Source organism: Glycine max, chromosome 11 (assembly GCF_000004515.6).
Source record: "Glycine max cultivar Williams 82 chromosome 11, Glycine_max_v4.0, whole genome shotgun sequence".
NCBI lineage: Eukaryota > Viridiplantae > Streptophyta > Magnoliopsida > Fabales > Fabaceae > Glycine > Glycine max.
In genome coordinates, this window is record NC_038247.2 from 24,276,657 (window position 1) to 24,304,642 (window position 27,986).

The window sequence follows — 27,986 nt, forward strand, 5'->3', positions numbered from 1 at the left end:
TATCATCTTTGTTATCATCAAAACATCTTTGAATCACTCTTGATTCACCATGAAGCTTTGCTTCTACATAATGTGGAACCTTAAGAAGAGTGTAAGGTAGTTAGTAAGGCATTAATTGTTAAGCATAGAAGGATTCAAGAGTGAGTGTTCTTGCGTAAGGTAGGTGACCTAAAAGATTATTGATGATAGTTGTATGATTAGTGAGATAAATATTAGTTCTTTTTACCTTAATATGGAAAAAGTTTGTGGATGCTTCAAGAAATACCTTAGTACCTATTGTGACCTCTATGTGTACCTGGTCATGTCATAATATGATTGATGCCCATGTGTGTTCGTGAAATGCGTGACAGGATCTCCCACCCTGAGTTAGCTCTTGATGTGGTTTCGATGATTAGTGTTTAGTATGTTTCCAGTTAAGTTGAATTATGGTGTGTATCATAAGGTTATTATAGACCTTTGGGAATCATGTTTCGTGCTAAGAGTTTTGTTATGCATTTTAGTTAGATGAAGATGACCCTTAGAGTATGCTACGTCTAGGTGAAAGATAACTACAAATCCTTCTTGGGCAGAAGTTGTTTTGAGATGAGAGGAAACCTAAGATTAAGGTAAAATTCCCTTAACTAGTAGTCGAACCAAAAAGTTATTTTAGGATTCCTTGAATTAACCTTAATTCTTGTTGGAGATTACTCAAGTAAGTTTAAGTTTTCGGGTGAGATCCTTATAAGGTGTAAGCCATAAGTTCATACAGAAGTCGACTATTGTAAACCGTTGAGTGCTATCTTAGCCGCGTAGGTCCTTATTGGAGTAGTAAAATATTTGAAATAATTTTTAAGTTTAGAGGAGTGCTTGTATGAGGACAAGTAGCGGCCTAAGTTTCCTCGATAACTCAATATTCATGAAAGGATTTATCGTACGTATGACCTAAAGTTTGTAGCCACGGTTTTCGCTTCCACACTTTAGAGACATTACTGTTAGTTTGATACGTTGTGAGAACCTTAAGAGTTAAATCCGAGGTAGAAGAGATGAGTAGAATTCTTAACAATCTTGTTGTAAGTTTAGTTGATTTGTTAATATGATTTTGTTGAGGTTTTTTAAATTTGTATGTTATTATTTGTGTTATATATATGTTACGTTAATTTTAGTTGGTATGTTATTATTATTTGGTTTAGATTTTTTAGGTTTGTATGGTATTATTTGTGTTATATATATGGTATGTTAGGTTTAGTTAGAATGTTAATATTATTTAGTTTACTTATTTTAAGTTTTTGCTGAAATATATGATACATTATTAATTATATATATATATATATATATATATATATATATATATATATATATTGTTTAAATTTTTGTTTCCATAGTAACTTTTTGATTTATTTTAATTTATTTGTATAATATATGTTATTTAATTTAAATTTTGTTATTTGTAGAGTATTTTAATTAGTATTTTAAGTTTTGCATGTATTTTTATTTATTTGGAGAGTATATTTAAATTTTATTATTTGTATCATATATTTTGTTATTCAAATATATGTATTCTGTTGTTTATTCAAATTTTAATTATTTGGTATGTATATTTAACTAAATTTTTGTAAGTGTACTTAATTTTTTTATGTATAAATTTTATTGTCAATTTATTGTATTATATTTTATTTTGTAGTATCAATGACATCTTTCTCGTCATGTTCATCAAATATACAAATTAAGTCTGGTCCAATTGATGGTTATGTTTTATGAATGCAAGCAAAGCATGTTTCAGAACATGTTTTGAATGGGAAAGAAGATAGAAAATTACATATCAGACGAGTTGTCCCCATATATTTAAAGCATATTGATCTCGTCAGCACCACTAGCTATATCAGTGATCTCGCTAGTACCATTGGCTATATCTTTGTCATCTCGCCAGTTGCACTGGCTATATCCCCATGGTCTGAAAAAGCTGCCTCTGAACCCTAAAAAAGTGCTGCCAAAATCTGGAAAAGCTGATGCCCTAGCTATGGAAATCGCCGATCAAACTGGCTACTCTCCTGCATGGTCAAATCGCCAATACGAGTGGCGAGACCATTGCATTCTGCGCCACGTGTCGATGCCAACCCAAACTCGCTAATGGGGCTGGCGGTTTCCATCTTCCCTGCATGCATTTTATGTAGAAAACAGACCCATGCTAGAATATGTTTAAAAACATCACCATTTTACGAATAAGTTTGAAAAAGTAGCCTCTTTAGGGCAATTTGCCTATTTTTACATAGGAAGAGACTGTAATACTTGCATTTTTTAGGGGGGAGAGAGACTGCAAAATCATACTACAATACTTACACCTTTCAAAGGAGTAGAGAGTAATTTAACAATATTATGTTAAATGAACTAATTTTTTTAATTGAATATAAGAGAAAATATTGAAATCTTCATTCTCATTTTAAGCCCACTATATCAATAGGTATTCGCATCCGAGATATTGTAATTGTCCGCTTAATATTGGTCGAATCTCGTTACAATTAAAAGGTGCTTCAAAAAATAAGGAATAAAGATATTTATAAATTATCTCTAACATCAACTCTTAAATATGATGTAGAGCTTTTAGGTATACTGAAAAAAATCCATTATCTACCGAAAGAAAATCTATTTAATCAATGGAGAAAGGGGTTACAAATCCTGAATTCAGAAAATGGACTCCAAAAGCTTCATTAATAAATACTTGAAACTCATTAAAGCATTGATGACATCGTAAAAAAATGAATGCAATAAATACTTGAAATGAAAGCATTGATGACAGTATAAAAAAAATAAATGCAATAAATATTTGAAACTCATGAAAACATTGATGACAGTATAAAAAATAAATGCAATAAATACTTGAAATGAAAGCATTGATGATAGTATAAAAAAATAAATACAATAAATACTTGAAACTCATGGAAGCATTGATGACAGTATAAAAAAAATAAATGCGATAACTCATTTTTTACTCTATAAATTGTAGAACAATTTTGTTGTCTTCTTCCATCATACAACAAAATTTGACTTTCTAGAGTTTGAGAGATGGCTTTCATCGCTAGGGTGTGCTTGCTCTTTCTTTTGCTAACCTCTGTAGTCACCTGCAAGGAACAACCTCTGATGAGTTTAGTTCTTTACATAAACAATTAAAAAAATATAGTATACATAACTTTTTAAAACGTGTTTTTAGTTTATTCTTTTCTTTTGTTTATGAAAAATGTATTTGCATTATGTGTTTTCTGATGCTTGATATCCTTCCAAGTTAAATTAAAGATTAACAAGAAATAATTTTCTCATAATTGTAATAATTTATTTCCACATTTCAAATTTAATGTTACTGCTGCAGAGATAAAGGAAAAAGGGAATCAAGATCAAATTTTGCATTTTGCTATGTTCTGTTAGGCATTTTTTTTAGTATGCATACAATGGTAAAGAATATTAGTGCTGCTTCAACGAGACTATTTTTTTTTTTCATATATAATAATTAGTTAGGATAGACCCATTACTACTCATACTAACCATTTGTTGATTAGGCATACTATTTATAATCCTTATTAGTATAAATTAAGAGGTATGTTTACTTTTGTTTTTATTTTTTGTTTTCATTTTTTTTTTAATTTTATAAACATGCTATCTTATCTTTAAAATGTTTTCTGTTTCAAATAATTACACATTAAAAGTGAAAATGACTTTTTTTCTTTTCTTTCTAAGAATCTAACATTAGGTGAAATGATTTTAATTTGAAACAGGGGACCTAAATAGCAACCACAACATAGATGATTATTACTATCCAAAGGCCAATCCAAAATACGATCCTCGCATTTCTCATCCACCACGTCCAGGTGAGTAGTTATTATATTTATTTTAAAAATATACTATATTTTAATTAAATTCCACATTTAATATATTTAGATTTTTAAGTCAAAATGTCTTATAGCACATGTTAATGTTCCCGGCTTGTTAAATAAATAATAAAAAAGTCTCATTCAATTGATTGAACAAGATATACAAATTGGTATATATGATGCTACTTATCTTTAATTTTTATAGATAATTAAAAAACTTGTTAAATAAATTAACTAAATACTAACTATATAATGTTAGACCCAGCCTTTTTTACTTAACTTTTTAATATTCCATAAACTTTAAGTAATACTTATTCTTTCTTAAAAAAAGTAATAGTTATTTTGATAAATTATAAATATATCATCAACACTTTGTTTTTTTCTAATGGTGAATATACCACCATGAGTGTATTAGGAAATTTTTGCTCCAAATGCTGAATAAATATTCTCGCTCATGAATACTAAGATTTCCATATCGCTCTAAACGTTAGTAATGTACTTATAATATAATTTTAAATATATTTTTTATTCTTAATAAAAATTGTCATGAGATTCATCACATGATGTCTATGTCACTGTTTGAAATTTTTTACTTTTTACTATTTCTGTTAATAATAAAAAGTACAGTAAATTTTATGTTGATAAAATTTTCCTGAAAGGATTTATTTATTTTAAAAATATACACAATATTTAAGGAAAAGTTATTAATAATTTGCGGACTGTGTTGTTCTTCCCGGCCACCATGTTAGCATTAATAATTTGCAAACTGTCATGTTTGTGGATTAAATAAGTAAAGATTAACACTTAACATAAAACTTAAGGTTAATAATCTCTACATCTTTGTGTTATTACTTGTTGAATTTTAAAGATTAAAACTATATATTAAAATTTAAATATCTATTTAAGAGAGGTGTTTATATTTTGCTTTCAATTATATTTAAGTATAATTTTTTCTTATAGGAAAGATGTTTATAGAAAACTAAGAGCATTGTATTCTTTCTCGTCAATTATTTTGGTTATTTTTTTAATACTTATATAAGTCATAAGGTAATAAAAGTGATTTGGGTGTTCTTTTTTAGGGAACCGAAAGATGCAAATCAGAGAAGAAGATTATCCCGGACCAGGGCCTAACACTATACATTATCCTTTCTCCCCTCATCCTCCCCCACTTGATGATTGAAGACTTAGTGTTATAGACATGGCTAATGGAGTGACAGTGGAGTTAAATTATAAGCATGTTTAAAAAGATTAAGTTACATATATATGGGAACAAATTTGAAATTAAAATGTATAAATTTCTCTCTCTAAGTATTTTAATAAACATATATGTTTAGGACTTGATCTCAAAATTATTAGTTGTTGTTTCTTTTTATTTATTTTTACCGAAAAATGTTAGTTTATTAGTTTTATAGTTTTCTTAAAAATATCAATTGAGGAAATTCAAACTAGCGACTTCTCTCTCCTCCTTTCACCCTTCTCCAATCACTGAACTAATCTTATATCTCCAAAATTATTGGTTGTAATATAAGGAGCGGCTTTTCTGTCAAATCTGATGACTTTATGTTGCTGCCTGCTGCTCATTTCTTTTGGTCAAAATTAGTTTTAAGGTCATTTTTAAATTCATTTGGCTAGCAATAATTGGAAAGACACTTCATACTGGTTGAAATGGTTTTTTTATGCAGCATCAATTTTGTTGTAGACAAAGATTTTACTTAGTATCATTCTTCAATCTCAAAAGGATAACAACTTTTTATGTTTCAGTCAGATTGTTCTCCAGAGTGATAATTTCTTAGATTTAGAATATTTCTTCAATCAATGGAACACAAGAAAACATCCATAATGAATGGTACAAACATTACACTCACAAGGAAGCACAAATGAAGTGAAAATTGAGTAACTCTTAAAAAATTTGTACCTTAAGAGTGAAGGCTTTTGATATCACTTTCAGTAATTTATGATATCAACTATGTCCTGTGGAGAGGTTTGAATTAAGTACTGCATTGACCTCTTTACTTCCTCATCAGATACATTCGTGCCCGGAATCATTCTCACTTTTCGGTGACTCCAATCCAACAAAGCAAGGTGGTATAGTTATAGAAGGAATTGAGAGAAGAGTGAGTTGGAATAGACATAATTTAATGGATATTCTTGAATTCAAGACTGAGTATTGAAAAAAAAGAAGCTTAAATACATTTTTCATCTTTATAATTTTATGCTTTTTTCATTGTTTGTTTTAGTATTTTTTTTCATTCATTTTAATTCTTAGAAAATATGTTTATTTTGTTTTTCGTTCTTAAAATATTTTAGATTGCACTACCAATGGTAAAAAAAATAGTATCTAAAACACTTTTAAAAAAATAAAATAAAACAAACATATTTTGGTAAGGACTAAAATAATTTTTTCTGCAAGAACAAAAACGCAAAATTACAAGAAAAAAATATATTTAAAAAATAAAATACAGACATATCATGAACCTTACTCTTAGCAAAATTTTGAGGGTACTAGGAGAGAGTGTCATTGTCTTTACATTATATATCACTTGCAGCCAGCTTACATTAACTAAGTAACTGTTCTCAAACACATCAAGATGTACTTTTTCGAGAAAAGAAAGATTGCATGTGGAGGAGAGTTGGCGGTTAGTAAAACCTATGATCATGAGCGAAATAAGATTTGGAGTAGAAAGTGCAATATCACAATCTTGTCCTCCAAGGAGATTGAGTATGGTCAAACTGGTAAGGTTGGAATTAGATATGCAGAGTAGTTTTGCATCCTTATGCAAAGAACAACTTCCAATGACCAAAGTACTCAACATGCTACAAGTTGAAAACAACTCAGCGCATTCATTGTGTGAAAGTGAAATGCTCAAGATGCAAGCAAGCTTTTTAATGCTGACAACTGCAGAGATTTTGGAAGTTTTTTCATTTAAACATCACAGTTAATGGAAAGCTTAAGAACTACCAAAGATGTTGGGGGAAACTCAAATTTGGTTATGAAACTTAACTTTGTGTCGATTGTCAATATTTTAACATTGTGCATAGAAGCATATTTCATGACCCTATTTAGGAGTTTTGGCTTAACCGAACCATGGCGCTTGAAATCAAGACTAAGAAAGGAAATTGAGTCATCTCGACTAAACAGAACCCAAGATACAAATTTTCTAAAATTGTTCAGCTTACTGAAGTGTGAAGAATTGAATGCGAGATTAGTGAGACGTTTCCAAAGGTCTTTCTCCTCTTTACTATCTCTTCCTCTTCATCTTCATCACCAACTTCCCCTCTCTTCCTTTTCCTACCCATATATAGCCCAAAATAGTTGCTCAAATATTTCATCTATAGATATTATCGAGAAATTTGCTTAGAGACCGAATTGGGGAGTGAAAATCTAGAAGTACTTAGCATAGCAACACAAAGAATAATTCAAGTTGCTTCTAGTCATTTTCCTAAATCATTGGTAAAAGGGAAGGAAGGTTATGCCAAAAATACCTTGTAAATTGTGATTTGGAGACAGATTAGTGTCACAACTCTGGTTTTTTTTTTCTCGAATGCTGCTTACTACAACAAATCTGTTAAATAATGAGGTTATTTTTTCGTTTAGTGGAGGTTTTTACCCTCCGCAAAATAAATTACGGAGGTTTTTAAAAACCTCCGCAGTTATATTCGCCACAAGCAATTAGCGGCGGTTTTCGAAAACCTTTGGTATCGAGAATATTTTGCAGAGGTTTTTTTGTAGAGATTTTAAACCTACGCTAACTGTGGAGGTTTTTTAAAGGAGGTTTTAAACCTACGCTAACTGTAGAGGTTTATTGGAAGAGGTTTTTATACCTACACTAAATATGGAGGTTTTTTGTAGGAGATTTTAAACCTATACTAAATGCAGAGGTTTATTAAAAGAGGTTTTAAAATTATACTATGGAGGGTTTTTTTTTAAATCATGCTAACAATAGATGTTTTACAATTGATTTCTAATTCTCCTTATTTTCTTGTATATAATGATTTTGTATACTCATTTTAGTTTCATAATCTACATGTATTACAATTTTTCATTTTCTTATGATATCGATAAAAAAAAAATGTAATAAAAAAACTCATAATGAGGACGTAAAAATTATATTTCAATAACCAAAATAATAACATATAGTTCAAAGATTTATAATTCAAATTTCTATTGTAAATCAAAGTATGACATAAAATCCATAACAAAGTAATATTAGTCTTGTACTAAACTTTAAATCCAAAATACATTATAAGCAAACTAATGGTTGCTAGCACCAGAAAATCCCCTTGCATCCAAAGGTGTATTAGGAACACTTGAAGCATCATTTGGCTGAAATAGGAAAAGAAAAAACACTTAGTCACATATACTATATACAAGGGTGTATCACACATACTAAATCATCATGACCATCAATAAAAATAATCAATTCTAAACAATTGTTTTAATATTCTAAACTTATGCATGGTTATTACCTTGGTCATATATGTTTACTTAATGACCTAACTTGAGATAAAGAGTATTAAGAGCTAGCCAAAATGAATAAAATTCTACCTTAATATTGTTGATTAACTATAAAATCTACCTACAAAACTGTAAATTAATTAACTTAATAAACACACGTACCAATTACAAAATATATTTCCTTACTAATATGCGTGAATAAATTAATAAACTATAGACATATGTAAAACAGTTTTAAGAGTACATTGTGTATTATACTAACAAGTTTTAGGATACCAACAACATCAAGAGGAGAAGCTTCAGATTCATCAACTATGTTTTGAGTCAATCCTACTTCAATTTGTTCCTGCAAACATGTAATAAAATGAAATATAAAATTTTTAAGATTAAGCACAATCCTTGAAAACAATGTTACTAAAGAAAAACATACCGCTATAGTCTTTGCTGCTTCATTTACAAATGATCCATCTTTCCTTTTATGAGTTTTAATATATAATTGTCCACAACTTGCTAGCTTCCCAGTTTCTAACAACTAAGATAAATAAAGAGTAAGTAAACATTGAACTTCTTTAATTAGTAAAAGTTAACATTTAGTGTCATTACCAACTCATTTCTTCTTCTAGGATTAGCTTTGGATCCACCAGTGTGTGGAATAACTTGCTTGCTTCGAATTTCTTTATTTCTCCTACAAAGTTCCTATATGCAAAGCAATTTCAAGTTTACAACTTGTAATAGTAATCATATAATTAGCTATAAAAACAATTCAATAATTAAAACAATCTAATTGTACCAATGTTGATGGTATAAAATAAGTCATTGAATAATATTATTTAAAATATAATTTACGTTAATAAAATAAGCTTAATTTTTCTAAGGGGTTCACACTCAACACAAGAACACATCAATTTCACAGCAATTTCTCATTAGGACATCGACTGATTCATCAAACATATATAATTTCACAGCAATTATAAGGATAAAATGAAAATTACAAAAACACCCCAAAACTCATTCCAATTGATATCTCTAAGGATCTCTACACATGTTCTCACTAATCCCTAATTGTGAATAACTCATCCCTTACTTGGGCTCACGTGTCTTCAGCCAGCGATAGCAGCATCTCTAGTAGTTCCCTGAGATTCCTCCAATTTTTTTCCTCTAATTGCTCCGATAGAGTTCCCAAACGTCAGAGAGACAGAGAAGGGATTGAAGCCTCCGCTTGTATGCGATTCATTTTTTCTCTCTCCGTGACTATTATCTCGCAAATCCCAACGGTGAAGGTGTGCGGAACTGAAACACGAACCACATATCAAAATTTCATGAAAATCCAATGGTTAACGAAACCTGGATCGTAGTTTTATTGAGACTGTTTTGGGTTTCTGCGGGAAAGAAAAAAAGCTACGATGCAAAAGGTATTTCTCTTAGCTTAGACATTGTATCGAAATTCCCAACGGTGAGAATGCTCGGAATTGGATTGTAAACATACTACTTAAATTTCACAACGATCCAACGGTGAATGAATCTAAGATCGTCATTTTTTTGAGACAGTCTTGGTGGCCTGCGGGAAAAAGAGGGTTTTGAGAGGAGAAGGGGAAAAAACGAAAATGAGGGAAAGAGGAAGTACATGAGTTAACATATACGTAGGTACTCAACCTATTATTTGCTCTATATTTATTTATTTATACTAAAAAGCTTTATAAATTTATTTACGAAAAAAATGGGATGTGAGGGAGAGTTAGAGAGGGAAATTGGGATTTTGTGATTTTTTTGAGAGGAAATTTTTTTTTGCCGGAAAAAAACATGATTTATTTTATTTTATAGAGAAAAGAGTGAAAAAATAATATTTAATTAGCAGAGATTATAAACCTCCGCAAATTAAGCACAAAAAATGGTAGTTTTTAATAAATTAAGGAGGTTTCTAAAACCTCCGCAAAATAAGCACAAAAAATGGTAGTTTTTAATAAATTAAGGAGGTTTCTAAAACCTCCGCAAAATAACCTCCATTATTTAACATTTTTTGGTATTTCAAGTTTGATACAATACCCGTCTAATTCTAGATACAAATATTAGTGACATTGGTTATTTGTTATATTTAATAGACTTTTAATTTTTTTTACAACTAAAGATTAATTATAAATAATTAACAACACAACCTAAATATTATCTTCTTGACTATAACTACGGCAATTATATGTTAAAATATAGGAGAGTAATTCCAATTCATGTGTTAGCTATACCTTATTTACAATCATGTTTTTTAACCTATACACAACAAGGTTAAAAATATAACATTGAATCTGTTAATTAAGTCAAAAGAATTTGAACAAAAAGAAAGAGTGTGTGACAGTGTGAGGTTTATGTCCATTGCGACAATTTTCTCACTTTGTTTTGTAAGAACACTCCAATCATATGAAATCAACATAAGTTTGAAGAAACATTCAAACTGAGTGTATTTACCCTCAAGACTTATACTCCGAAGAGTCTGTCAGGGTCTCTCCCTCTTGATTCAGGTCCAACCTAGAAAACATTTTAACATGTAGACTCTATCTATGAACTATACAAAAGACACAACTCCTTAAGTGTTCTCAAAATAACTTTAAGTCGTCGTGCCTCCTCAAAACATTAAACTTGTCGAGTTTCCACAGTGAATCTCATCACACTATTCATTGCGCATTAACTCATCGCCCTTAAAGGGTCTTACAGTTGTGTGATTATACAATGTATAACTCACAACTTAGTACGCACAATATCTCAATACACATGTATCTTAAAATTCAACACATACTCAATTTATCACATATATCCAATCCCAATCACAATGTTGTAATCCCAAACATGTTATCACACCTCATGAATCATATACATATCACAGAATATTCATATATGCATGGCACAAACACAGACTTTACCTATGAATTATGCAATACACACAACTACTTAATTGTTATCAAAATCATTTTAACTCATTGTGCTTCAAAGTGATTAGACTCGTCGGATTCCCACAGTAAAGACCATCATTAAACTCACCGTACATTAATTATCGCCTTTAAAACTCATGGTGCATTAACCTGTTATTATGATTGGATTTTTTCTTAGCATTTGCTGGTTTCCCATTCACTTGTTATTCCTGATTTATTCTCCCCATAATTCTAGTAATATTATTTCCAATCATAATCTGAAATTAATACCCAAAAACAAACCTTCCTAATTTACCGACACTTCAAAAGCATCCTGTGTGGGAAATCAAACTTCATTTGCAGAGTGACACAAAGGCATTTAGATTATGTAGTATCAACATGGTAAAGGGTACGTATCAATTCTGCAGAACTATAACACTGGCTAGCATCGGTGTCTGTCTCATTCTGGGAAGCATTACTTGGCAATAAAATGATGCATTTGTAAAAAATGGATGTCACTGGTTAGATTTTGGTTGCTGCAGTATTAGTACATGTTATTGTATAAATCAAATTGTGCAGAGCACTAGCAGAATGATTCTCATATATGGAATATGGTTTCCTGGTTTTTGCCATATTTTCACAGCTTGTGATATAGTAATACCAGTTAATTTAATGAAATTCTCTTTTTTGCCGTGAAAAAAAAATGCTGACCTGCTTAGACAATTCGAATCACAAATTCAATAATATTTCAAAAAAAAAAATCGGATATTCGGTATCGAATTTTATGCAACTAACGGGGTTTGATTAAAAATAAAAAATAATAACAAAATCTTTCAATTGAATCAAAAAAGTAATTAGGACGTGTGTGTGTATATATATATATATATATATATATATATATTGACAGAAAAAAAAATTGATCAGGTAGTTGGACCCCGCTGTAGAAGTTTGATGTACATGCAAATTCAATTTGACAAAATGAATAATTTATTTTTCGTTTGAGTATGTTTGAAAAATACATTTGAGATAAAATTAATGTTTACTCCTGAAAAATACAGCATGTTCACCGTAGTATGATAAAATATGGAGTAAACATTAAGATTTATTTCTTACTTTTTGATGTATTTTTTTACATTCACATCTTAAAAATGTATTTTTAAATTAGCTCCAACTTTTTATTATCTCACTACTTTAACGTTAAAAAATATTTTCTGAACAGGAACGCACCTTACGTGTGTTGGTGATCCCGTTGACCTTATGTGAACGTGGCGTGATATTTTCATGTTTGGTGGTTTATGAACCCAACGCAACACAACTTGTATATTGTAATTTGCATTTAGGAAAGTCGACTTCCACCTCCAATAGTATTCATACACGTGTTCCAGAGACTTTAGACATGTTCTCTCTCCTCTATAATCTATAAATAGTTAAATACAACATTAGACTAATATACTACCTTAATTCACCCTCAGTTGACCTAAACATGGCATTTGGAGCTCACAATGGCGTGTGCTTTTCCTTATTTTTCATAACTTTCTTGGTAATATTTTCTGCCACTGCTCGAAGCCCTAGTCACTTCTCAAGTGAGTTTCCTTTTCATTTCATCTTATTTTCTATATCTAATATCATATCTCCCATTATTTTGTTAGCTAGAGGTAATTAATTAGAAATTATCTAGGAGGCCAACATTATATTAGTTAAAAGGAAGACTTTGATACATTAAGTTCATCATCCTTTTTTGTGGTTGTTAATTATTCAGTTTAAAGTACTAAAAAGTCTAGCTTGTTGGAACATATCTTGCTTTCGAAAGGATAGATTTAAAGGAAAGAAATTAACCAAAGCACAAAAACTTCTCTTGTTATATATGTCGATCTGCCCCTTTCTCTTTATCAGTTTTAGTTGTGTTCTCCCTTTTCCTTAACAATCAATTCATACAATACAATAATCTTTAGAGTATATAGAAATTTTATGGGTGAAAGTTACCAAAAAAAAAAAAACGAAAGTTGCCAGATTGATTTTTGCTAAATTTTGGTATGTTTAAAAAGAGAAAAGTTTCGCCGTAAAAATAAAAAGAGAGAGGGAGAGAAGTTTAAAAGGATTTCTTAAGCTTTATGTTAATTAGTGCAATTCAATCACGTTTAAAGATGAAATCAAAAGGTATGACGTTATTAATACTCTTCCTCCACCTCCCATCCTTATTTATAAGACTCAAGAAAAATAATATTTATTTTTTATAAGACTTAATTTATTATATTTTTTATTAATTATTTTTAAATTAAAAATATCTCTCATTACAAAAAAGATAATTTAATGATAAATAATTAAAAAAAGAGTATTAACAATAATGATAATTTTTAAAAAATTATAAATTTAAGATACATGTATTGATATCAACTATATTAATATTTTTTTTATGAGTTGACATAAGTAATAATAATTTATATTTTTTAATCAAATAGTTAGTGTAAAGTTCAAAATAATCAATTTATGACTAATATTATGATTATTTTAAAAAAACAATTTTCTTAATCTTAATACATGAATTATTTGAGTATTACTTATTAGGAGTGTATATGCTATATATATCTCGAAAGATGGACAGGCTTCGTGTTCCTACGATTTATGACCTTTCATTTCCAAGTTATAGATTATGTCTTCTTGACTTTTTGCTAAGAGACAAAATTATATAAGAGAAAAAATTATATGAGAATTTCTCTTAGAGTAAACTTTTTACTTCATCCACCAGTTAAAAATATCTTGAATATGAATTTTAAAGTAATCATTAAATAAATCAATACTTATCCATTACATGACAATATTTAGATTACACTATAAAAAAATCTTTGCACTATATGTCAAGTATTTCAATTAAAATTTAATATTAATTGTGTGGATTAATTTAGAATTCCTCTTAAAAATTTATTTTTCACACACTGTTAGAATATAATTTTTTATACTGTTAACTAGTAATCAGAAATCACCTTATATCTCTAAAAGGAAACAACTTATATGATATCTTTAAAATCGAACAATCTTACCTTAGATGACAATATATAATAGTATAAAAATATTCATATTATCAATGCATTATAATTATATTTTATTTTGTAATTAGTTAACTTTTAATTATATATTAGCTTCTCACTACTAAAAAAGTTGTTTTTTTACGATGCGTATTTTACATCGGTTATATGCAACTGCCTTAAAATATCACGCGGTGACAGTTTTGTAATTAAGAAAAATTTATAACACACATTTTAAAATGGGTTTAATTTACTAGGAAAAACTTAAACCACAATGGGTTTATATATAGAAACGACGTTGTTTTTCTTCTATGCCAACAGTCGGTGTCCTTTAATTTAAAATCCCTAATACTTTAACTAGAACCCTTCACTCTCTCGAGCTTCCCTTTACTCTTGCTTTGGTCACTAGCTCACACCTGCACAAGAGCATTGCCTGTTTCCGCGATGAGCTTGATGCCGTCCTCGGTTGTAATTTTAAATATATTTTTTATTCTTAATTAATTGTAATGATGTTTATGAGAAAAGATAAACATTAGTTTGACTACATTTCATATATATTTCTTTTCATGTTTTTTGATAAGTAAAATATAGCTTTACTTTGGATTATTACACACAGATGATGAAGTTGCTTCGAGCATGGTGGGGAGGTCATTGAAGGTAATAAACCTTGAAGACTATGGTGGACCAACTGCAAATCGTGAGCACGATCCATGGAAGGGGGCTAGTCGGGGAGGTAATGCAGGGCGAAAAGGCTGAGCCTGCATGAGAGATTATTGGAAATGTATAATAGTTTACCTTATTTCAGTTAATGCAGTCAATGCAATATATACTTAACCTTTTATATTATAAACATATGTACTTTTGAGGTCGATGAAGAGTAAAATAATTTCTCTGGAAGAATGGGAAGATTTAAAGGAATATTTATATATATGTTGATGATCATCAAATTAAAAAATAAAACTCGATCACGTGCCCTGGCCATTGTATTAATTTGTATCGAAAGAAACTATAGCTAGGGACAGTCATGACAATATAAAAATAAATTTATTCACTACTATCCATTAGGTCTTTGTCTGCATGTCACGTGCATGAACCACTAGCCAACATTAATTATAACAATGAGTATAACTTTCATCTTTCTCACACGGTGGGTTTGATTTCCTTCAAGGGAACTAAAATTCTGTTTGGTGGGCAAATTAAGTCCCTAATGCCTGTAGGCTAATTAAATAAATATAATTGGATAGAATTATTTGCATTCTAGACATGCATTAATTTTTTTTTTATGAACCTCTACTTGCTGTCTCAGCATATTAGTAGCGTCCTATATAATAGTATAGAGGTGTCTCAAGTTTTACTAACTTTTTTTTTTACTGTAATAATCTCATGTCATTTCTGTATTGATAAGAACCTCAATAAAGGGTGGCTTATATATACTCAAAAGTGAGCTGACTAATATAAATATGTTCGCTCTTACTAAAGAATGAAGAACTTAATTAGCTTGTCTCCTAATGAAACATAACCCAAAGTTTGTATAACTATACAAACTATGCCTACAGGTCAGAAGAATTGCCCGCATGCTCAGATTTTGCTGGAAAGAATTGCTGTTAATTCTATCAACTACTACTTGACAATTATTCTTAAAAAGAAACAATCATACCCACACCAATATAACTTATATAGGCTTGACTGCATAAATTAAAAGTCTTTATAAGATAAGATTTCATTTGACAATGTGGACATATTTAATTCACTCTTTCTACTCCATCAATTTTCTTAAAACTTTCTTTCTTCTCTCGTTGAGGATTGTATTTTACACACTATTTCCGCAATTAGCTAAAACATGTCTTTCAATTTCAAATTCTTTTCCTTTTATCTTTCTCGGTATACACTTGATTTTCTTATATTGTTTATTCATTTTAATTTAAAAACAATTAATTGTATATTACAATTTAACTCCTCGATCTTGTGTATATAAGAATTTTCGTGTAGATAATTCTTATTATCCTTCACAAAAAATCACATGAAGACATTTGTCAAATAACATGAGGTGCCAATGCCACCTTACTTACTGCTACAACTAAATCCAAACATCAGCACACACAAACATGTCCCACCTTACATCAAGTTAATAAACTGAAAACAAAGCCCACATGCATGAAACTTAATTTCTTACACTTATTTCACTTTCCACCCCAATCTAAATTTTGTGATGCATATCTACTTACGCTTACATATTATATATTCTTAGTTCTTACACAAAATCCACTGAAACCCATTTGAGGTTGAGACCAAACCAAACTAACAAGGATCATTCATGGCTTGGTTAAGAAACCTCTCAAAGTTTGCCACCATGAAAAGAGCATCATCATCATCATCTCAAAGACCCAAAAACACTGACCCATTTTGTCTATTACCCTCCTTCACTTTTTTTTCCAACTTCAGCACTAACACCATTGAGGAGAAGCCCTGTGTGAAGCCAGTTGAGTATAATAATTATTCGGGCTTGCAGCCAACAAGGCCTCATGAGAAGCCACGTGTGGTGGTGCTGGGCTCAGGTTGGGCCGGGTGCAGGCTCATGAAGGGCTTGGACCCTCGTGTGTATGACATTGTTTGTGTCTCACCTCGCAACCACATGGTCTTCACCCCTCTATTAGCCTCTACTTGTGTTGGAACTCTTGAGTTTAGATCCGTTGCTGAACCCATTGGGAGGATCCAACCAGCTATTTCTAGAGAGCCTGGTTCTTATTTCTTCCTCGCCAATTGTACTCAAATTGATGCACATAACCATATGGTGTGTCATGTGTGTTAACTTGTTTTGTTTAATTACCTGTGTGTGTTTGATTTCACGTTGTAGAATTGATTGTAGGTTCAAAATTAATTTTAGATCAATTTTTACTTGTTTAGTTTCACGTTGCTGAATTGATTATGGGTTCAGAATTTATTTTAGATCAATTTTTACTTGTCTGATTTCACGTTATAAAAGATTTTAAAATTGATTGTATTCAGAATTGATTTTGAGTTAAAACAACTTTAACTAACTTTTGCGTTGAATCCGAAAGTCTATACTAAGTTTTACTCATAACTTAATTTTATAATAAAAACATTCAAACATAAATCACATCACTTCCAAATCAATTTTACCGACCCTCATCCAAGTATTTTCGAGCACCAAAATATTACTATCCAATTTCTAAGTTTGCACGTGAAGGACAAGAGCACCCTCCGTTGGAAATGTTAACATATGATTAATTTACGATTATTATTGGATTCATGTACCTCAAACAAATAAAAAGAATTTGAGGGGGTGTTGAATGATTTTGGAGTGGATCTGTTTGCCCTTTTTGTGTGTGTGTGTGTTCATGCCAACGTGTATGCTACAACTTAGTGACTAGCAGTGTGAGCTGCACACAACTTCTTTTAACAAGGAACTTCATGATTTTTGTTATGTTGTAATTTGCTAAAAATGAAAAAGAAAATTAACTTTAGGATGTAGGGAATTTGGAATGTCTGGAGTATCTTAAGTGATGAAGAATCTGTCACTAGATTTAAATTTTTGTGCCATTTATATTGGATTTTGGGACTCAGTTTTCAAGGCAGTCTATTGGCCCGAACGAAAATACAATTTGATACTATTATTGGTTGGACTTGGAAGATTGGTGCCATAGAAGTGCGGCTTAGTTATGAAGAATTTGGTGCTTTGTTTTGAAGGTGCACTGTGAGACTGTAACCGAAGGAGTAGAGACAATAGCTCCCTGGAAATTCACAATCTCATATGACAAGCTGGTAATTGCATTAGGGTCACAGCCTTCCACTTTTGGAATTCAAGGAGTCAAAGAACATGCCATCTTTCTTCGTGAAGTTCACCATGCACAGGAAATTCGTAGGAAGCTGCTCCTGAACTTGATGCTGTCTGATGTTCCAGGTTTGCTAAACAATAGTTTTACTATGTTCCACAAACATTGAGTCATCATAGTTTTTTATTATTTTTATTTTTAGACTTTAATTTCTATGCAATGTTAGTGGTAAAGAATCAACCAATTAGAAGTCATTGTTGGTGTGGTTTATAAGGTAGTTAGTGTAGAAGTCAATAGGCTTATTATACATAATGATTTATGATTAATAGATGACAATGTAAAAACAATTTACACTATCGATGCATAGACTATTGATTCTTTATTTTTTATTTTTGGATGTGCATCACTTTTGTGCTTTATTTGTACGCAGGTATTTCAGAAGAGGAGAAGCAAAGGCTTTTACATTGTGTGGTTGTGGGGGGTGGTCCTACTGGAGTAGAATTCAGTGGTGAGCTTAGCGATTTTATCACGAAAGATGTTCGTCAGAGATATGTCCATGTAAAGGATTACATCCGTGTCACTTTAATTGAGGTATGCTAAGTACCATCAGATATGTGATATGTGAACTTATAAAAGCCAAAATTGTCTGTTAAGGTAGTTTATGCTGTTGAACAAATTTATTCATGCCTTGTTAGGCAAATGAGATATTGTCTTCCTTTGATGACCGGCTTAGGCGCTATGCTACCAAGCAATTGACAAAGGTGAGTTACATATTGATGCAAAGGCATTTCATCTTTAATTTGGAAATTTTCATATACAAGATGTCACTCTTGGTCATTGTAGTACTGTCTGAAACTGGTTGACAAGCTAGCTAGTTGTTAAAACTTAAAACTATTCTGTATTAGTTTCATTATATTTTGCCAATGTTGTAGTCTCTCTCAGTCAGGAGTTCGTCTTGTTCGTGGCATTGTGAAAGATGTTAAACCTCAGAAGATTTCCCTTAATGATGGCTCTGAGGTTCCATACGGGTTGTTGGTATGGTCCACTGGTGTTGGTCCATTGCCTATGATTCAATCTTTGGATCTCCCAAAAGCTCCTGGTGGGAGGTTAGTCTTGTTATTTGACATTGTTACATTTGCTTCCCACAGATGCCCTGTTTGGATAATCTTCTCCATTAGCAGAAGAATATAAGAAAGTAAAATTAATTAACTTCTCTCTTAAATTAAATAGACTTATGCACTTTAACTTTTGTTGAAGCTTTCTTGAAAAGCTGAGGTGATAAGTTGATTTTAGCTTATGAGAGAAGTTCAATTCATTTCTTTTCCTATAAGTGCTTATAGAGAACTTTATAGGCCAAAAAGTTACAAATTAGAAGCTGATTTATGAATAGATTGAGTTTTTTTTTTTTTTTTTGTCATATAAGGAAATCTGGTTCAGGTATATATAACTTCTCTATAGTCTATTATCCCAAAGCAAATTCTGAGTGTTTTTGTTTCATAGGATTGGTGTTGATGAGTGGCTCCGTGTTCCTTCGGTACAAGATGTGTTCTCAATAGGAGACTGCAGTGGATTTGTTGAAAGTACTGGAAGACAAACACTTCCTGCATTAGCCCAAGTAAGTGATATTAGGTTCATTTGTTTTCTCCTGCACACTCCTTGATTCGTTAAATTCTTGCAATTTGTAGTTTTGGTTTCCGGCTAACAAAGATACATTTCATAGTGACTTTGCTTATTTTATTCTTATCTGTAATGGTTCATCATTGAAGTAGTGTTTCTTGTTTCTTCTTATCCAGAAAGCTTGTTATTGACCATTTGATACATTGTCATTTGAATTCAACAGGTTGCAGAGAGGCAAGGTAAATATTTAGCAGCTCTACTAAACAAAATTGGAAAAGCAGGTGCAGGCCATGCAAACAGTGCAAAAGAAATAGAGTTTGGGGATCCATTTGTTTATAGGCACCTTGGAAGCATGGCAACTATTGGTAGATATAAGGCCCTTGTTGATCTTAGACAGACCAAGGTAATATTTAGCATTCCTGAGATACTGCTGGTACTTCAAAAACATAGTGTGATTCACTTACCATGCTCTTACAGGAGGCAAAAGGGTTGGCTCTGGCAGGATTTCTGAGTTTTTTTATTTGGCGCTCGGCATACATCACGCGTGTTATCAGCTGGAGGAACAGATTCTATGTATTTGTCAACTGGATTACAACTGTGGTATTTGGCCGCGATATAAGCAGATTATGAAAATCATAAGGTAATGAATCTCTTGCAGCGTGATTAAGTGTTGTTCCCTAAGGCTTTATGTAATTTTATTTGGACTTGGACTTGTTGGAAGGATCTTTTATATGATAGTACTTGTGGTCGGTTGCATTTAGGGGTTCTTCATAGAAGCAAGTAACTATCAAGTCATCAAGAGATGAACATTTGCTGCACTAGTTCATGACAGCAATGGAACTGCACTAGTTCATGACATTTACTGGATGTGTTCCATTTGATAAAAACATTTGCAAATGAAAGAGGATATTGAGGAACGTGCTTGAGGGACAAGGCAATGAAACTTGCATCTTGAAACCAACGTAGATTATTTGTACACATTTTTCTCTTGTAGCGTCTCATCAATCAGAAATGTAGCCATCCTAAGTCTTTTTGTACATATTGAAAACCAAGAAAGAAATTTTCATGTTCATGTACTGTTCATGAAATGTGTGATCAGTGATCACAATATCAGTTCAGCTGTTCGGTTACCTAAATTTTCATGATCTCTTTTCTATCAGAAGATTATTGAATCACAAGTTATTCTTGCAATTGGTACTAGTCCCTCCAATTGCAAATGCCTTGTTGAGTTCTTAGTTGAAGTATTGGATTTACACTTCAAGTTTAAAGCTCTTCCACTTGAACGTGAAGTGATGCATATGATTGACTCAATACAACATGACAGCATCAATTTAAGCATTTACCAGAAGTGGAAGGAGACTTTTTCAACATTACGTTGAAAAGAATCTAACAGAGACTAAATACTAATCAACTTTAAGAGTCAATGTCAATGAAATGTAATATTATTAATTAAGCACGCTTGGTTTCAAATAAATTAGTTATAGATAAGTTAAAAATGAAATAATTCATATTTAATAGGTGAAGGTAGAAACTAACTTCTCTAGCAAAATTTGGAGCATCATTTATATATTTTTGTGAACGCTGTCCAACTGTGAATGAACTTCAAGACGAGTTTACCTTATTACTATTAAATAATGCATCTTTTTATTACTCTTATATCAGTATAAGTGAATATAGATACATTCTCTAATAATAGATCATTTTCTCTTTTACCATAGTCAAGGAAGTGTTGGTATGGAGAGGTTAAGTTTGACTTTTTCTACTTTTTAAAGTATTTTAAAGATTGACAATTCTTAGTTTTCATTTTTAAAAGGGTAAGATCTAAAACATACAGTTCAATCCCTCTTATGTGCCACAATTTTCATGACTTAAGCCCATGAATAAACGAATTACAAAACATTGTTGTTAGTTTCCTTATTATAACTGCTTGCAACACAGTGAGATTGAACTGATACTGATCCAGAAATTAACAATACATTTTTCTTAATGAAAACCACATTGCTATGTATTGAAAATCGCCGTGAGATACATTTCTGAATCAGCTACCTTTAGTATTTGCATTGAAAATATGTTAAATGAAATGAAACCTTGAGAGGTGAAAGAAATTATCGCCAGCATTATTCACTTTGTATAACAAATCTTAAGTTGGCTAGAACATTCACCAAACATTATTTAGATAGTATACAAGTAATCATGCTATATCATCTCATCACTCTACACATTCATTAATTATTGTTCTTCACAAATCAAAATAGCTTGAAGAAGGATAACTTTGAAGTTTTCTGAATTCCTCCTAGCCAGTGTTGCATATGGACCCCAATTGCATCCAAATACATGCTACTCCTCCCATGCAAACCAACCACCTTGCCCTCTGTTGTGGTTGAAGTGAAATATTTCCCTACTTCATCACCAAAAGGACCATACTGTCCTCGACTAGTATGGAATGTGAGTGACTTTATGATTATAGGTTGTTCATCAGCGGTGATTGAACCATAATAGCCAGATATGCAAGAGAGAACCTCATTTGGGTACTCCAGTTTTATCTAGAATCACATTAGGCATGAATAAGACCAAGAATGCATAGTCTAGTCCATTTTTGTGTTAGCAATCATGCATGATCCAAGAAAATGAATGATGAGTACGAAACAAAATGGATGTGGTTAAAAAATGAGTTGAATATCTATGCACTCTCAGTGTAAAAATATTTATCTTGTTAGTCAATCAGAAATCATACTAGACATCACTTTTAAGATAATTACTGTAAAAAGTCAACAAACTTACTATACATGATAATTTGTGATTGAATGACAACGTAAAATCTCTACACACTATGTGCATATACTATTTACTCTAAAACAAAGTGGAAAAAATGAGAATCAATTCATATCCATACCCGATGCATGGTATTTCCTCCATTACCACCATGTTTTACAGACCATACAGATTGCTTATATCTGTCGTACTCAATCTGAATCGAGCAAATGCCTTCAGGTGCTTTTGTCATATAAATCTGCTTAATCCCAGAAAAGACTCCATCATCCCAGGGTCTACCTCCATCCCCACCCCATGGACCTGGTCCACATGGAGCTGGTTCTTTAATCACACAACGCGAAGCCTGTGATGTGAAATAGGGAGCAAAAGTGAATAGAATATCCTCTTCAATATAATGCTAAAAGGTGATGCATCAAAGAGTAAAACATTCACTTGGTTTCTATAGTTGTTTTCATTTTCTGTTTTAGTTCCTATATGAGAAAATTGAAGTTTTAGTCTCAACACATGCATAAAAGTTATGTTTTGGCCTGTCATTAATGTTAGAGAAAACTTTTTGGTGGTGATAAACCACCACAAAAAAAATTGTCTAGGGACTACAATAGTAAACCTTAATAATTTTTTTTCATAGAGACTAAAACTGTGGACAAGTATAAGGACTAAATGAATAGTTTAATTTAAAATACAAAATGATTCAAGGAATACCTGTTCAATAGGGGCTGGTTTGGCAACAACTGGCCGTTGAGGATTGTCTATTTCAGAAATATTTGGTTCTTTTGAGATGATTTCCATGGAAGGAGCTGTTGCCACAGGCACTATTACTTTTCCTTCTATAGCATGCACACCGAGAGAATCTAGAAATAAGCCACTTCTTCCATGAATACCCACAACCTTCCCTTCTCTCAGCTTTGTTGTGAAATAAGTTCCATATTCATCTCCAAATGGTCCATAGGGCCTTTTGGTGGTGTGGAAAGTAAGTGACCTTATAACAGCAGGCCCCATGTACATCAGAGATCCATAGTAGCCAGATATATGTGTGAGAACTTCATATGGAAAATCAAAGATTATCTGCAACATGATGGCACACAAAATGGTTAAAAAAAGAAGAAGAAAGTAAACCCAATTGTCTAGTTTATTAGGTAATAGTAGACTACAAAGGCTTATTAACTGTAAGTTTACCTTTTCATGTTTGAATCCTCCTGCCCCACCATGTTTGTATCCCCATACAGGCTCTCCATCCAGATCATACAAAGCTCTAATCCAGACAATTCCAACATTGCGGGACATGTCAATTTGCCTAACTCCTGTGTAGGGACCATCATCAAACACATATCCACCTGTGCCACCCCAAGGCCCATATGTCACTACACCTTCAACCATTGGTGGTACCTTCTCCACGAAAACTACCTGAAGCGAATAGAGATTCTCAGTTTGATTTGATGCAAATGCCAGCTATGCTTGGATTGATGGAAGGTGTAAAATAGAATGGAATGGAATGATACTAGCTTTCATTGGTTGTAAGGTTTAAAATAGAATGAAATGAAGCAAAACCTGATGGAATGCATTTCATCCCATTCCTTCTAATACTCTTTTCTCACCCTCCAACTGGGAATGTGTGTGATGGATTCATGGAATGATTCTGTTTTTCTCTGTTCTATCATAAAAGTCTCAAACAATTAAAGGACAAAATTCAGACGCTATTGTTTAATATTTTTGGTATTGTCTCGGATTAGAATTAGAGTTTCATCTTCATAATATGTGTATTAAGGTTTGTATTATAATACCAAGGTAGAACTCCAAATTTGATTGGAGAAATGTATGAAACTTTGTTCCATATCACTCAACTCTATTACACTCTATTCTCATGAGGAGTGCTAGTAAAATGCTCTCTTCTATGAATTTATTGAAAACCACAAAATCATGAGAATGAGACTTATCTAATGAGAATTGACTAATTGAGTCTCACAAAATTTAGTGATTTTCCAATAATTTCAATTAATAATAGAGTGTGTTAGAGCTATGTTGCTAACATTTGTCTTCATTCTATTCCATTTTACTCACAATTAAATATCCAAACATAGCTAAAATTGAGAAGAAAATTAAGTAACACTTCAAAGAAAGAATATTCACGAAGGCTCACTTTATCTTTATTACCTTTTCTTTTGGTTCAACATTGTTTGGTTCTTTGAAGCTAGAAATCTTGACGGTTGGAGATTTTCCAAAATCATCTTTCTGTTTTAAAGCAAGAACAATATCATAGCCTTGGCCAACACTTCCTTGTATTACAGAATAACTAGCATTGTCATTGGTGTTAGTCATGTAGTTCTGTGAAAAAGACAAAGCTTTGGAAGGCTTTTGTTGCTGAGAGGACTTCACATTGATTCCAATGGCATCGAGGTGCCAACCGTACCTGCCATGGAACCCAATAATCTTGCCACCTGTCATTGGCAACGAAAAATATGTCCCTTGTTCAACTCCAAATGGTCCATAGAGTTTCTTGTTGCTCTCAAAACTAAGTGACCGAATGAAGATTGGTCCCCATTGATTTAAGCTACCATAGTATCCATCAACTGATGTTAGGAACTCCTCTGGGTAATCAAGCTTGATCTGCAGCACAATCATAAATATTTAATCGATATAACACACGAGTTTGATGAGTAACAACCAAAGAAGCACAAACACTTCATGATTGTATACACAAATGTTTTTTTTTTTATTAACAAATGTTAATTGTTAGTTTTTCTTGTAACATGTTAGATATGTATCTATGTTGGACACTCTACGGACTACAAAGTACAAACACTTTGAATACTCTTATGTCTTAACCATATTTTGCAACTATAGGGATCAAAAGGCCCTAAATTCTTTCTTTTCATTTAAGATTTGTCTTAAGTTAATTTTATACTTTGTTATAACCAATTAACCATAGAACTTGTTGTATACTCATCTCCATGTTGTGTCATATCTATGCCACATTTCTAGGAATCAATTAGCATACTTATTCTTTCAACTAAGGGCATGGAAAATTTACCTTGTCAATTTTATAGCCTCCACTTCCACCATACTTCAATGACCAGATAGAACTCCCTTGCTTGTCATATTCAATCTGAATTGAGTCAATTCCTTCCCCATGAACTATCACCAATTGCCTAACCGTCGAATATACACCATCATCCCAACGGTATCCTCCATTCCCACCCCATGGTCCAACTGATACTGGTTTCTCCTCAAAACTCTGCACTCCAAACACCATTTAATTCAAAGGTGTTAGAAAAGTGAGGCAAAACAAAAAAAGTAGTTGAACAAATACTTTGCTACAACAAAAAAGGTGACTTCATTCGTAAGTAACAAAAACTTCTTTAAGCATGCAGTACCATCTTCTTGTGCTTGTTGGAAGAGAAAAATACAAGTTGGATAGAGAAACCTTAAGTTCAAGTGTAGGGAAAGCTTTTGAGTTATGAGGAATTTAAGGCAGCAAAAGGGTATGTTTAGGGGAATGCATAAGAGAAGTTTATGGAAACAAAAAGGCATATTTGTGCTTGACAGGTGACTAGCTATGTAGAAGCAGCTAATTGGAATCCACAATGGAGGGGAACAGTTGAAAGGCAATGGAATCAGGTTCTTCATAGAAATCAGTCTCATGTTTTTAGACTTAGACATTTTCATTTCATGAGTCTGTGACTGTCACATTCACATAACAGTGTTTTCCCACAATATTATTATTCGCCATTTTCACAACAAAAATCTATATGTGAAATTGATGGAACTTTCCATGTTACATTAAATTTCATATTTGGAATATTTATAGGAATACAGGTGCTGTCCATCTATTATTGAATGTTTACTCTGCCTACCTAATTTCCATTAACAATTGCATTGCATTGCATATTCTTCTCTCTTCATGCTTTGTCATTCAAGAATTAGTACGCATTGTTTTGAAATTCACGGTGATCATGTTGATAAAAAAAAATAATTAACATTTTTAGAGAAAAAAAAGAAGACAAACTCCCTTCTATTTGTTAAACATTAAGACAAACTTAATTGTTGGAAATTAATCAAGAGGTATACTGAATAAAATACTCATATGGTTCAGAAAATATAAACAAAATCTTTGTGCAATTTGCTAATTAGTAAGACAAACCTAATAGTTAGAAAGTAATCAATCTTTGTGCCACTGATAAAACCACATGATTGTGTACCTTCCATGGTTTGAAATGGTGCTAAACTGGATGTTGTTAATCCATATACTATTTAAATTGATATTTAGCATTATGCAAATATTGCTTGGGAGAATTATTTTCAGATGGTGTATTGGATTAAGATTTCAAAGGATTTTAAAAGACTTTTTTATGATTAAAAAGTCTTGTGGTATTCAATCAAGACTTTTATAAAATATAAACAAATCTTGTGGTATTCAATTAAGACAATAAAGATTTTTTTTTCAGGGCAACAAAATCTGTTGGTATTCAATTGAGATTTCTTACCACTTTTAAAATGTCTTTTGGTATTCAAAAGTAAATAGATTTTGATGGATTCTTTTGTGGAATGGATTTTGAGAGACTTTTTAGTTAGAAATACACATAAAATACTCGTCCAACAATCTCACCCAAACCCTTTAGACTTTTCATAATCTTCCAAAGGCTTTTTCTTCTCCTGCCGAACAAGACACAAACCACTACCAGGTTCATTCTCTTACAACTTTTCAATCAATTTTACCTATTTTTTTAATGGCAATCGATAGTCAATATATGTATATTACGCAAATCAAAAGAAAAGGGTGCTGTATATGCTTCAAGATTTCGTATTCATATTGTTTTCAACGTCCAGGCAATGAATATGCATCAAAAGAATGGCAATTGATATGCATCAAGATTTCATATTGCTTTTTTTTTAGTACTGTATATGCAAATCAAAATAAAAAACTCTTTTTTTTCTGTTTCTTCAACTTGTTTTTTTACAACGTCCATTATTATTATTATTATTATTTTCTTGTGTTATTATTAAAATGTTAATTATTAATGTGTTATTATTATTTTTTTGACAGCGTGTTATTATTATTATTATTGTGTTAATAATTTTTTAATTGTTATTGTGTTATTATTATTGTTATTTTGTTAATAGTTTTTTTTAAATGATTTTATGATATATGAGTATTATTTTTATGGAAAATGCTAACATGTGCCCTTAAGACACTTGTTAGTGTATTATGTATAGAAATTTTGTATTGAAAGTTGTGCAATTTACTTTTTTAAAAGTAAAAAATTGTTGTTTTTAAGACATAGTTACTATTGGAAGTATCCTTAACATGTGCCCTAAGTGCGCATGTTAGCATGACCCTTATTTTATTATTAGGTAGTTTTTTATTGGTTTTTCTATTGAATTGTATATTATTCGGGATATAGTCACTATACTTTTGACAATTAGGAAACAATAATTATTTTTGTCAAATAACTAGTTTCTTATATATATATTAGCGATCAAATGGGGGATTCACAAGAAAATAACAAAGAAAAGAGTAGAGACAAAGATAATTATGTATCTTGGACTATGGAGGATACCAATGAGTTGTTGCACCTCTTGGTGGATGCTAT

The 27,986-nt window shown here is 31.5% G+C and overlaps 3 protein-coding genes and 1 long non-coding RNA gene across 5 annotated transcripts; 3 read left to right on the forward strand and 1 right to left on the reverse strand.

Moving 5' to 3' along the window:
* Window positions 1–2,989: 2,989 nt before the first annotated feature.
* LOC100796709 (uncharacterized) lies at window positions 2,990–5,199 on the forward strand. The gene is made up of 3 exons (XM_003538252.5): window positions 2,990–3,118; window positions 3,744–3,836; window positions 4,919–5,199. The coding sequence occupies exons 1-3, from the start codon at window positions 3,040–3,042 to the stop codon at window positions 5,017–5,019; spliced, it is 273 nt and encodes a 90-aa protein (XP_003538300.1). The 5' UTR covers window positions 2,990–3,039; the 3' UTR covers window positions 5,020–5,199.
* Window positions 5,200–12,639: 7,440 nt separating this feature from the next.
* Window positions 12,640–15,135, forward strand: LOC106795190 (uncharacterized). The gene is made up of 2 exons (XR_001383537.2): window positions 12,640–12,775; window positions 14,832–15,135. It is a non-coding gene; the product is annotated as an uncharacterized lncRNA (long non-coding RNA).
* A 1,307-nt stretch (window positions 15,136–16,442) lies between these two features.
* LOC100793544 (internal alternative NAD(P)H-ubiquinone oxidoreductase A1, mitochondrial) lies at window positions 16,443–20,762 on the forward strand. The gene is made up of 9 exons (XM_003538247.5): window positions 16,443–17,006; window positions 17,924–18,137; window positions 18,440–18,600; window positions 18,705–18,770; window positions 18,952–19,115; window positions 19,510–19,624; window positions 19,850–20,029; window positions 20,104–20,266; window positions 20,388–20,762. The coding sequence occupies exons 1-8, from the start codon at window positions 16,530–16,532 to the stop codon at window positions 20,254–20,256; spliced, it is 1,530 nt and encodes a 509-aa protein (XP_003538295.1). The 5' UTR covers window positions 16,443–16,529; the 3' UTR covers window positions 20,257–20,266; window positions 20,388–20,762.
* A 694-nt stretch (window positions 20,763–21,456) lies between these two features.
* LOC100808244 (jacalin-related lectin 3) lies at window positions 21,457–26,122 on the reverse strand. Of its 2 annotated transcripts, XM_041006770.1 has the most exons (7): window positions 25,770–26,122; window positions 25,427–25,630; window positions 24,550–25,002; window positions 23,575–23,802; window positions 23,101–23,463; window positions 22,520–22,741; window positions 21,458–22,169 (listed from the first exon to the last, which is right to left on the reverse strand). In XM_041006770.1, exons 1-7 carry the CDS (start codon window positions 25,770–25,772, stop codon window positions 21,873–21,875), a joined length of 1,770 nt encoding a protein of 589 aa, XP_040862704.1. In that variant the 5' UTR covers window positions 25,773–26,122; the 3' UTR covers window positions 21,458–21,872. The 2 variants fall into 2 exon arrangements, with proteins under 2 accessions (XP_003539332.1, XP_040862704.1); XM_003539284.5 differs by lacking the exon at window positions 25,770–26,122 and having other exon boundaries at window positions 21,457–22,169; window positions 25,427–25,648.
* Window positions 26,123–27,986: the final 1,864 nt, after the last annotated feature.

What these genes read in the sequence shown, in the direction of transcription:
- LOC100796709 (XM_003538252.5), top strand. Translation starts at nt 3,040, where the DNA reads ATGGCTTTCATCGCTAGGGTGTGCTTGCTCTTTCTTTTGCTAACCTCT. An exon ending in CAAGGAACAACCTCTGATGA is followed by an intron (nt 3,119 to 3,743) that starts GTTTAGTTCTTT and finishes AATTTGAAACAG; the next exon opens with GGGACCTAAATAGCAACCAC. An exon ending in TTCTCATCCACCACGTCCAG is followed by an intron (nt 3,837 to 4,918) that starts GTGAGTAGTTAT and finishes GTTCTTTTTTAG; the next exon opens with GGAACCGAAAGATGCAAATC.
- LOC100793544 (XM_003538247.5), top strand. Translation starts at nt 16,530, where the DNA reads ATGGCTTGGTTAAGAAACCTCTCAAAGTTTGCCACCATGAAAAGAGCA. An exon ending in TCCGTGTCACTTTAATTGAG is followed by an intron (nt 18,601 to 18,704) that starts GTATGCTAAGTA and finishes ATGCCTTGTTAG; the next exon opens with GCAAATGAGATATTGTCTTC. An exon ending in TTGATCTTAGACAGACCAAG is followed by an intron (nt 20,030 to 20,103) that starts GTAATATTTAGC and finishes ATGCTCTTACAG; the next exon opens with GAGGCAAAAGGGTTGGCTCT.
- LOC100808244 (XM_003539284.5), bottom strand. Translation starts at nt 25,648, where the DNA reads ATGGTGTTTGGAGTGCAGAGTTTTGAGGAGAAACCAGTATCAGTTGGA. An exon ending in GAGGCTATAAAATTGACAAG is followed by an intron (nt 25,003 to 25,426) that starts GTAAATTTTCCA and finishes ATTGTGCTGCAG; the next exon opens with ATCAAGCTTGATTACCCAGA. An exon ending in GAGGATTCAAACATGAAAAG is followed by an intron (nt 23,464 to 23,574) that starts GTAAACTTACAG and finishes ATCATGTTGCAG; the next exon opens with ATAATCTTTGATTTTCCATA.